At 34.0% G+C, this 12,449-nt stretch overlaps 1 protein-coding gene across 1 annotated transcript in view; it reads left to right on the top strand.

The window, feature by feature from the left end:
* Nucleotides 1-11,868, top strand: part of LOC116754756 (UDP-glucuronosyltransferase 2C1-like) — a 33,951-nt gene extending 22,083 nt beyond the window's left edge. Inside the window, exons 4-6 of the mRNA XM_032633673.1 lie at nucleotides 3,330-3,417; nucleotides 4,761-4,980; nucleotides 11,336-11,868. Coding sequence (XP_032489564.1) covers nucleotides 3,330-3,417; nucleotides 4,761-4,980; nucleotides 11,336-11,615 — 588 coding nt within the window. The 3' untranslated portion in view covers nucleotides 11,616-11,868. The remainder of the gene's footprint in view (nucleotides 1-3,329; nucleotides 3,418-4,760; nucleotides 4,981-11,335) is intronic.
* The last annotated feature ends 581 nt before the right edge of the window (nucleotides 11,869-12,449 follow it).

The raw sequence follows: 12,449 nt of genomic DNA, 5'->3' as shown, positions 1-12,449 counted from the left end.
TTATACTTACACAGTGCTGTATGTCAATTATATCTCATAAAACTGGAAAATAAAAGAGGATATTGTGAAAAGTTACACAACAAAAATTAGACAATCTAGAAGAAGTGGATAAATGCTTTGAAAAACTCTACTTACACTGACTAAAAATGAAACAGATTACTTCAACAGACCTATATCAAATTAAGATACTGAATTAGTAATCAAAGACCTGCCAAAAAGGAAAAATCAGGGTCAGATAACATCAATGGTAAATTCTACCAAATGTTTAAGGAATTGAATAATTAAGGTAATCCTTTTCAAATATTCAAAAAATGTGGAAAGAAGGAAACAATGAATTACTCTATGAGGCCAGATGTTCCCTGTTACAAAAGCCAGATAAAGACATCACACAAGAATAAAATTATGGGTCATGATCATTTCTAAATATAGATATTAAAATACTCAAGAAAATATTTGAAGATCAGATCCGCTAGAATGTTGAAAAGAGTATTCACCGTAGTAAAATAGTATTTATGCTATTTATGCAAAGTAAATAAATATTACATTCATTGATTTACCAAAAGTAAATCAATGTAATGCATTACATGATTATAATGAAGGGGAAATAAAAACACTATCAAATGATCATTTCAACTTACACAGAAAAGGAAGTTGAGAAAATCCAACATTCTCTGCTGATAAAAACTCTCAAGAAACTAGGAATAGAGGGAAAAGCCCTCAAAATGATACAGGGTATTTCTGAAAAACCCACAGCTAATATCATACTCAATGTTGGAAACTAAGATCAGGAACAATACAAGGATGTATTGTTTCACTGCTGTTATATAACCTTATACTAGACGTTTTAGCATGGGGATTATAGAAGAAAAAGAAATGAAAGGCATCCAAATTGGAAAGAGAGAGGTAAAACAGTGTGTATCTGCAGATGACATGATCTTATGCATAGAAAATCTCAAGAATTCAGAAGAAGCTACTAGAACTAATTACCAAACTTAACAAAAGTGCAGAATACAAGATTAACATACAAAAATCAGTTTTGTTTATATAAATGTCAGTGAACACACTGAACATGAAATTTTTAAAATTCCATTTACAAGAACAACAAAACAAATACTTAAGAATGAACCTAATTAAGGAAGTAAAATATTTGCTGCTGAAAACCACAAAACATTATTGCTGCAAGAAAATAAAGAATACCTAAATACTTGGAAAGTCATCCCATGTTCATAGATAGGAACGCTTAACATGGTTAAGAAGTCAATACTATCCAAAGCAATCTACAGATTAATGCAATGCCTATCAAAACTCTAACAGCCTTTTTTATAGAAATGAGTAATCCAATCCTCAGCCTCATATGGAACTACAAGAACTACAATCAGACAAAAAAATCTTGAAAAACAACAAAGTTAAAGGAGCCACATTTATAAACATTGAAATTAGAAATATGCTATAATACCTACAGTAAATTAACACTGTTGTACTGGAAGAAGGACAGGCATATAACCCAATGGAACAGAAGAAAATGCAGAAATTAATCCTCATATATATGGTCAATTGATTTTCAACAAGAGTGCAAGACCATTCAATTGGGGGAAAGGACAGTCTCTTCTCAACAAATAATGCTGATAAAATCTTGATATCCACATGCAAAAGACTGAAGTTGTATCCTTACCCTACACCATATGCAAAAGTTAACTGAAAATGGATCAGAGACAAACTTTAGCAGTAAAACTGTAACACTTTCCCAAGAAAATTCTCAGGGAAAACTTTATCACATTGGATTATGTCATGATTTCATAGATATAACACCAAAGCATAAGCAAAAAAAGTAAAAAAATAAATAAATAAATTGGACTACATCAAATGGGACTACATCAAATGCAGAACTTTTGTGCATCAAAAGATACTATCAAGAAAGTAAAATACAATGTACAGATTGGGAGAAAATCTTTGCAAATCATATCGCTGACAAGGAATTAACATGCACAATACATAAAGAACTCCTACAGCTCAACAACAGCAACAAAAACCCAATTGAAAAAGGGGAAAGTACTTGAATAGACGTTTCTCCAAAGAAGGTATACAAGTGGTCAAAAAGTATATGAAAAGATGCTCAACATCGTTAATCATTAGGGAAATGCAAATCAAAGAACAAAGAGATACCACTTCACATAGGACAGCTATTATTTAAAAAAAAAAAATACAAGTGTTAATGGAGAAATGAGACCTCCTGCATTGCTAGTAGGAGAGCAAAATCATGCATCTTCTCTGGAAAACATTTTTGTGGTTTGTCAGAAAATTAAACACGGAGCTATCATATAACCCAATAATTCTAATCCTGGCTATATAGCCAAAAGAATTGAAATCAGGGGCTCAAACAAATACTTGCACACCAATGTTCACAGCAACATTATTCACAATAGTAAATGAGTGGATAAAGAAAATGTGTTATACACACAAAACAGAATATTATTCAGCCTTAAAAAGAAAGGAAATTCTGGCATGGTACAACATGCATGACCTTGAAGACAATGCTAAGTGAAATAATGTTAAGTGGGAAAAGGGCAAATACTGTATGATTCCACTTATATCACATGTCTAGAGTAGTCAAATTCAAAGAGACATGAAGTAGAATGTACTTTACCAGGGGCTAGGGAGTGGAGGAAATAGGGAGTTAGTTATTGCTTAATGGTACAGAGTCTATGTTAGGGAAGGTGAAAATATCTGGGGTATAGATAGTGCTTATGGTTACAAACATTATAGATGTATTTAATGCCACCAAATTCTATACTTACAATACTTTAAAATGATAAATATCATTATGTATATTTTACTATAATTAAAAAAGGCAATGCTTGATTCTATATTAATGTGTGTGTGTGTGTATATATATATATATATATATATACACACACACACACATACATATATATATATATAACAAAGGTCAAAGCACTAACAGTTTCTTAGTGAGGTAAATAACATCTCTCCCCTTTGCCTCTGAAAACTGTTTCAAAAATTCTCTTTACCAGAATGGCTTAGTAACACCACTATGTAATTGTTTCAGGTACAGGTTATCTTTTTTCTTCATCTCCTAAGTAAGAATTAACCTGATGATGATAGCCTATCGATTAGGATTATTGCAAGCATTTGTAAACATGGTTATAGCATCAATGGTTTAAAAACATTCATTACTTAATCACTTCAGGCCTCAGTTTGCTTGTGTATTACCTGAAGGCACCGAACCAGATTAATTCTAAGTCAGTTGCTTCCTTCTGATAGGATGTGATTCTAAAAATTTTCTAGAGTAAAGGCATTTATCTTAACAGGTCTTATGGAGATACACAGGAAAGAAACCAGAAACGTTAGGAGCCAATACCCGACTATATGAGTGGATTCCACAGAATGATCTTCTTGGTAAGACCAAAGAGAAGCAAAATTAAATGGAAGTGAATGAGGGATAATCTGAATGATTATTCAATAACAAATAAATCCAACAAATTTCTATTCAAAATAAGGAATAAACAACAACAAAAAAAACCCTTGATGTCTTCTTCACATTTCTTGTGGAGCTTGCTAAAGAAAAAATTATAAATGGCACTTGATAAAGACTGTAAGGCACACATTATTCAAAACCATCATGATACATATAGCTACTACTGCAATAGACTTCTACAGTAAATCAGAGAGATTGGGCTCAACTCTGAGTGCAAAAAGGAAAAGTGGAAAATTTGTAGGCAAAGTTCAGAGTGGGGGGTGTCACTGGATGGAAGATTACTAAGGAAACCTCAGGGCCAAGTGGGTACCCTGGCAAAACTGCCTGAATCAGATTCTTGCTGAATGCAAACATCACTTGGAGAATGCTGAAGTACGAAGCAACAGCTACATAGGGTGATCATATATCAGGTTGGAAGAGTCTCGCTAAGCTGACTTAGTAGGATGCTTTCTAAAATTGGGCAATGCAGAGATAAACAAATAAACCCCCAAATCAGGGCCTAGTTGAGAAGAGAGTTCAGAGGAGTTTGACTAGACTTTGGTCAAGGATAGAATCTTTGCTAAGTTCTAACATAAATATGGAATTTATAATTCTCACATTTATGATACAATCTCTCCCTCCTCAGAATCAGAGTCAAGGAAAGTACCTTTAGATCAGGCTCTCATTAACTTTTGTATACAATATTTCAGCATCATCCTGACTCTGTATCCATTTTCTCCCACCTCTCTTCTCTTTTTCTCACTATAACTATTTGAAAAAAATCTAATAAACCATTTCACCAACTATAACGTTTTAAATGGTTCCATATTACTCAAAATAAAGGGCAAATTCCATTTTCCTAAACAGAAACCTCATGACCTTGCCCTCATTTATCTTTCTAGCCATTCTCACATTGAAACCCTGCACATATTACCCCCCTTCCCCGACCACAGAAGCATTTTTTTCTTAAATCCCTCAGTCCTGTTTACTAAAGAATTCTCACCCCAAAAACTTGTCCAAAGGCAAGTATTTTTCATCATTTAACTCTGTGCAAACCTTTCAGAGGCTTATGGGATCACTTAATTGCTGGAATCACTAGTTGCTGCTTAGCATGAAATAATCAATTGATGCTTTCTTTAGAGTTTATAGGCATTTACATATGGCCTCATGGCACAGAATTATATAGAAGATGCTCCATAATTGAATTATTTATACAGGTGTCATGATTTTCTGTTTCTGAAACTCTTACAACATAGAATAATGATATATATTTTTTTCTTTTTAGGTCATCCCAAGACCAGAGCTTTTATTACTCACTGTGGAACCAATGGGATCTATGAAGCTATTTACCATGGGGTCCCTATGGTGGGAATTCCTCTGTTTGGTGATCAGCATGATAATATTGTTCGTATAAAAGCCAAAGGGGCAGCTGTTGAAGTAGACTTGCAAAGAATGACAAGTTCCGATCTGCTTAACACTTTGAAAGCAGTTATTAACAACCCTTCGTGAGTATAGAATATATTCTTTTCTGAGAAGCATCAGTATTTTAAAAGGAGTAAATTGTTTTATTCTACTAAATTGATTACTTTTACATAATCACCAGGGGCTGGCTAACATTAAATATGATTGGCTTATACCTTTCAAATTTTATGAATGCATTTAGATTCACCTGGGCAATAGATTACTGGGCAACAATGTACAATCTCAAAGAAATACTAGATTTATTTAAATAAGCTAAGCTATTACTAAATATTATTATTTTTATTAATAGTGCTTGTTGTTTATTTCTTAAAAATTGCAGATATTACCATTATAAAGAATTCAGGCAATATGACAAAAACATAAGGAGATAAAAATGAAAACCCACTTAACTCTCCTCATGTAGCTATAACCAATTACCAGTAGAAATATTACCTCAGCTATTTCCTTGTGCTAATTTATAAATAGAAAAGAAAAATAATCTTATAAAAATGGGATCATGTTACTTTTTAATTAAAAATATTTCAAGAGAAAGTCAATGAAGTAAAATTGAGAGCTCCAAGTGGAGACATAGAAGATACCAGCCTCCCTATCCCCTGACAAAGATCAACAATTAGACACTATCCATGAACAAAAATATCTCTGGGAGAGCTCTAAAGTTCACGTAAGAAATTTTAGCAACAATGTGGAACAAAAAAACTCTAAGAATAATCACACAAGAACAGTGAAGACAGCTTATTTATGCCTGCATCATCCCATCCCCAGGCCAGCATTGCTCAGCACCAACAGAGAAATTCCCAGCTAGAAAGAGTTCCTCACCAGGAAGGGAAGAGTGAACTGAGTGACCAGCTTCTAAAGCCTTTTGGGGCACAGAAGTAGAAAAACCAATTCTAAATTTGTATGAAGCCACAAAATATCTCAAATAGCCAAAGAAGTCCTGAGAAAGAAGAATGAAGCTGAAGGCATCCCACTTCCTACTTCAAACTATACTGCAAAGCTATAGTAAATTTAAAAGTATGGTATTGGCATAAAAATAGACACATAGACCAAAGGACAGGATTGAGAGCACTGAAACAAACCTTCATATACAAAGTTGAATAATATTTGAAAAAAGAGCCAAGAATAATCAATAGGAAAATGGTTGTCTCTTCATTAAATGGTACTGGGGTAAATTGATAATCATATGCAGGAGAATGAAATTTGGAACTCTATGTTCTATCACTTAGAATCATTGACTAGAAATGGATTACATACTAAAGCATAACCTGAAACCATGAAACTCCCAGAAAAAAACAAAGGGGAAAAATTCCTTGACAAGGGTTTTGCCAACAATATTTTACGTATGACACCAACAACACAATGAACAAATGCAAAAATCAACAAGTGGGACTACAACAAACTTAAAAGCTTCTGCACAGCAAAAGAAATGATCCACAAAATGAAAAGCAACTGGCAAAATGGAAGAAAATACTTGCAAAGTACATATCTGATAAGAGGTTAATATACAAAACATATAAAGAACTCTTATAAAGCAGAGTTACTGAATAGATACTTGTCCAAAGAAGACACACAAATGGCTAACACGTACATGAAAAGCAGTTTGATGTCACTAAGCATCAGGAAATGCAAATCCAAACCTTAATAAGGTATCACCTCACACCTGGTAGAATGGCCACCATCAAAAGACAAGTTATATTGTCTTTTCATCTTGTTTATTGTTTCCTCTGCTGTGCAAAAGCTTTTAAGTTTCATTAAGTCCCATTTGTTTATTTTTGTTTTTATTTTCATTACTCTAGGAGGTGGGTCAAAAAAGATCTTGCTGCAGTTTATGTCAAGGAGTTCCTATGTTTTCCTCTAAGAATTTTATAGTGTCTTGTCTTACATTTGAGTGTCTGGTCTTTAATCCACTTGAAGTTTATTTTTGTGTACGGTGTTAGGTAGTGTTCTAATTTCATTCTTTTACATGTAGCTGTCCAGTTTTCCCAGCACCACTTATTGAAGAGACTGTCTTTTCTCCATTGTATGTTCTTGCCTCCTTTGTCATAAATTAGGTGACCATATGTGCATGGGTCTATCTCTGGGCTTTCTATCCTGTACCATTGACCTATATTTCTGTTTCTGTGCCAGTACCATACTGTCTTGATTACTGTAGCTTTGTAGTATAGTTGGAAGTCTGGGAGCCTGATTCCTCCAGCTCCGTTTTTCTTTCTGAAAATTGCTTTGGCTATTCGGGGTCTTTTGTGTTTCCATACAAATTGTAAAAATTTTTGTTCTAATTCTGTGAAGAATGCCATTAGTTTGATAAGGATTGCATTGAATCTGTAGATTGCTTTGGGTAGTATAGTCATTTTCACAATATTGATTCTTCCAATCCAAGAACATGGTATATTTCTCCATCTGTTTATGTCATCTTTGATTCCTTTCATCAGAGTTTTATAGTTTTCTGAGTAAAAATCTTTCAGCTCCTTAGGTAGGTTTATTCCTAGGTATTTTATTCTTTTTGTTGCAATGGTAAATGGGATTGTTTCCTTAATTTCTCTTTCTGATTTTTTGTTGTTAGAATATAGGAATGCCAGAGGTTTCTGTGCATTAATTTTGTATCCTGCAACCTTACCAAATTCATTGATTAGTTCTAGTAGTTTTCTGGTGGCATCTATAGGATTTTCTATATATAGCATCATGTCATATGCAAACAGTGACAGTTTTACTTCTTCTTTTCCAATTTGTATTCCTCTTATGTCTTTTTCTTCTGATTTCTGTGGCTAGGACCTCCAAAACTATGCTGAATAAGAGTGGCGAGAGTGGACATCCTTGTCTTGTTCCTGATCTTAGAGGAAACGCTTTCAGTTTTTCAGCATTGAGTGTGATGTTTGCTGTGGGTTTGTCATATATGGCCTTTATTATGTTGAGTAGGTTCCCTCTAGGCCCATTTTCTGGAGAGTTTTTATCATAAATAGGTATTGAACAAAAGCTTTTTCTGCATCTATGGAGATGATCATATGGTTTTTATTCCTTAATTTGTTAATATGGTGTATCACATTGATTGATGTGCATATACTGAAGAATCCTTGCATCCCTGGGATAAATCCCACTTGATCATGGTGTATGATCATAAGGACAACCTTCAGAATGTGAAAAATATTTGCAAATGAAGCAATGGGCAAAGGATTAATCTCCAAAATGTACAAACAGCTCATGGAGCTCAATATCAGAAAAAAAAAAAAAAAAAGAATCCAATTAAAAAATGGGCAGAAGACCTAAATAGACATTTCACCAAAGAAGACATACAGATTGCCAACAAACACATGAAAAGACGCTCGACATCACTAATTATTAGAGATAAAATCAAAACTACAATGAGGTATCACCTCACACTGGTCATAATGGCCATTATCAGAAAATCTAGAAACAATGAACGCTGGAAAGGGTGTGGTGAAAAGGGAACCCTCTTGCACTGTTGGTGGGAATGTAAATTGATACAACCACTATGGAGAATAGTATGGAGATGCCTTTAAAAACTAAAAATAGAACTACTATATGACCCAGCAATGCCACTCCTGGGCATATACCCTGAGAAAACCATAATTCAAAAAGAGATATGTACCACAATATTCATTGCAGCACTATTTACAATAGCCAGGACATGGAAGCAACCTAAATGCCCATTGACAGATGAATGGATAAAGAAGATGTGGCACATATATACAATGGAATATTACTCAGCCATAAAAAAAATTGAGTTATATGTAGTGAGGTGGATGGACCTAGAATCTGTCACACAGAGTGAAATAAGTCAGAAAGAGAAAAACAAATACTGTATGCTAACGCATATATATGGAATTTTAAAAAATGGTACTGATGAACCTAGTGGCAGGGCAGGAATAAAGATGTAGACATAGAGAATGAACTTGAGGACACGGCGGGGAAGGGGGAAGCTGGGGTGAAGTTAGAGTAGCAGCGACATATATACACTACGAAATGTAAAATAATTAGCTAGTAGGAAGCAGCAGCATAGCACAGGGAGATCAGCTTGGTGCTTTGCGATGACCTAGAGGGGTGGGATAGGGAGGGTGGGAGGGAGGCTCAAGAGGGAGGAGATATGGGGATATATGTATGCATTTGGCTGATTCACTTTGTTGTACAAAAGAAAGTAACATAGATTGTGAAGCAATTATACTCCAGTAAAGATCTATTTAAAAAAAAAATAAAGACAAGTTATAACAAGTGTTGGTGAGGATATGAAGAATGGGGAACTCTAGTGCACTCTTGGTGGGAATGCAAATGGTGCAGTGACTATAAAAAAGAAGTATGGAGGCTCCTCAAAAGATTAAAAATAGAACTACTACACTCTCCAGTAATCCTACTTCTGGGTATGTATCTAAAGGGAATAAAAACAGAATATGGAAGAGATATCTTCACTCCCATGTTCATTGCAGCCTTGTTCACAATAGCCAAATATGAAAACAACCTAAGTTTCTGTCAGTGGATGAAAGGATAAAGAATATGTGGTATATATTTCTGTCAGTGGATGTATATAAAGGAATATTATTCAGCAAAGAGAAAATAGGAAATCTTTGCATTTGTGATAATATGGCATCATGCTAAATGAAATAAGTCAGAGAAGGAAAAATACTGTATGATAGCACTTATATTTGTATATAAAAAGTGAAACGCACAGAAACAGATACTAGAGTGGTGGTTACCAGGAGCTAGGAGTTGGAGGAATGAAGAGATGTTATACAAAATTACAAACTTTCAGTAAATTGAAACTTACTTCAGTGAATAAATTGTGGGGAACTTTGTACAACATGAAGATTAGCTGTAATCATAGATAAATAAATTCCTTATGATGAATGATTATATTTATTATGTTATTCTTTCTCATAAAAATCAAATAAATATACTCTGTGAGGAAAAAACATTAAAATTAAAAGTATTGCCAGGCTTTGGATAAATATTTCTTTAATATCAGATAAATTCTTACTAAAAATTTAATATAAATCTATGAACAAATTTTGACAGTAGAGATTAGAATAATTATTTTGTGAATATTTCCAATTTTGGTCAGTATAGAATGACTTTTACTTGAAGTCAATTCTCAACTTCCAGTCCATGTCTCTTAAACATCACATGTTAATTTCTGTTAGCGGCATTATCATTACAACATTATCAAAGCTTACAACATACACATCTTGTCCATGACCACATTTCCAACATTGTTTAGCATTAGTTTGGTGTTTATATGGACTTGATGTAATTCATGTTTTATTACAGTATTTCTATTCCTGAACGATTTTATTATTTTTTTATCTGACAAATATTTTGTTTCTGTGTCTTGGAGCTTTTGTTGTTGTTGTTTCCTTGTTTTCCTGAGATATATCCAGAGGTATTTACTCCTTAAATTCTTGTGTATTAAGAAAGGCCTGTAGTATTTTTTTTTTAACCAAAGAGCAACAGGACTTTGTATAATTTCTTTTTTTTAGCCACAATTATCTTCCTCAGAACTTTCTACATGCTGTTCCACTATTTTCTATAATTTAATGTTCTGTATTCTCCATCAATGGTGACTGCACTTCAGTATGGGAGAATAACCTCCCTTCTTCATGTCCTTCACAAACCCAAGGAAATCCTTTTTCTAAGTCAGCCATTCAAAACTTAAACCAAAACCAGGGACTGGTCTTCTGTTCCTTGACTAAAATTAGAAGGGTTAGTGTTCTAGTTATTGCCATTTTTCCCTCTCACCACTACACTTGAATCCCTCTGTTGCTTGAAGCAAAGTTTCCAGCATCTACTCAATCTCAGGCCCTACTTCTTGCCCATAGGGTCATATTAAGCTTTTTGTTTTCAATTGAAATATCAGGGCCGTGAAGATCACAGACTGAAATCTTTCTTGCTACTGTTGAAGACTAGCTTCTTGTTAACACTAACACTCCAGACAGAACCTGGGGAAGGTTGAGGGGGAAGGGGAAGGGGTTCCTTTCTCATAGACCTACCCCTCAATGCTGCTCCCTGTCACTATCATGTTCCCAATACCATACTCAGCAAATGAGATCAAATTCTATATTCTCAACTTACATATTCTACATTCCTATTTCTGAACTTTTAAAATTCTACTTCCAATTAGAAATTATTTTTTCCCCTACCTCCAATCATTACTAAGACTATGAAACATCCAATGAATTCCAGCTGATAGACCACCTTATCTAGAAATATCTCGAGGAAACAAACTTTCAAGTGCATTCTGTGCCCTTAGTGATATATTTATGAAATAATGTATTAATAATTATGTAATATACCATTGATAATATATAAAAATTTTAGGTATTTCATGTCCTTAACAAATTTTTCAAGTGAGTATCTACATATTTATTCAATCCTTAGCTATAAAGAGAATGCTATGAAGTTATCAAGAATTCACCATGATCAGCCTATGAAGCCCCTGGACCGAGCAGTCTTCTGGATTGAGTTTATCATGCGCCACAAAGGAGCCAAACACCTTCGGCCAGCCATCCACAACCTCACCTGGTACCAGTACAATTCTTTGGATGTGATTGGGTTCCTGCTAGCATGCATGGCAACTTTTATATTCCTGGTCACTAAATGTTGCCTGTTTTGTTACTGGAAGTTTGGAAAAACTGCAAAGAAGAAAAAGAAAGAGTAGTGGGTTTTTTTTTGTTTTTTTAACAGTTGGGCTGGAAACCTTGATAAGCTCCATCTGAATTAATCCAGCCACTGATTTGAACAGATTCCTCTCCTACTCTCCTGGGTTCTTATCCATTCCTCAGCTTATCAAGTCAAAGATCAAAGACTCACCCCCAAAATGTGCCACATGATTTAGAATTAAGGTTTAAAATAATCTATTCTTTAAAAAGAGATGATAAACAAATAAACATATGGAAGTTGCTACCATTAAAGACTTAGTGTTTTACTTCATTCATTGCTTTCAGCTCAACAAATTGAGATGCTGCTTGAGGGCTTAGGAACATAATGATTAACAATTTTCAGTACTGATCATATTGAATATTTCCTAAATATCTAACATCATTTTGGGTCCAGCATGTAAGAATTATTACATATTATCTAAAGGAACTATACAAGAAGTAGTGTAGAGCATACTCTCTCTAGTCAGAGTTTCCCTTCCAATCAGGAAGGTCAGGAAACTGTTAGGGTTTCTACTCTGCTATTAAGCACGTTTTACACCATCACTTTCCTTTCATATGACACACTGGACTTTGTCTCTCTTAGAATACAAAACACTATTTTTTGTCTTTGATTTGAAGATTGTCTTTCATTTGGATATTAATAATGATAGTACTTCATTTGTATTGTAACACTTTGTGGCTTCAGAAAACTAGCTAATTATCATATGTTAGCATGGTTAATAATATGATGGAGCAAAAGTAAATGATTGGAATTTAATACCCACTTTTTAAAAGTAACTTAATTTTTAAAAAAATTCTTTCCTACATTAATTTTACTTACAATAAACACATTT

This window comes from Phocoena sinus, chromosome 5 (genome assembly GCF_008692025.1).
Source record: "Phocoena sinus isolate mPhoSin1 chromosome 5, mPhoSin1.pri, whole genome shotgun sequence".
Lineage (NCBI taxonomy): Eukaryota > Metazoa > Chordata > Mammalia > Artiodactyla > Phocoenidae > Phocoena > Phocoena sinus.
This window is presented reverse-complemented; position numbering and strand designations above follow the sequence as displayed.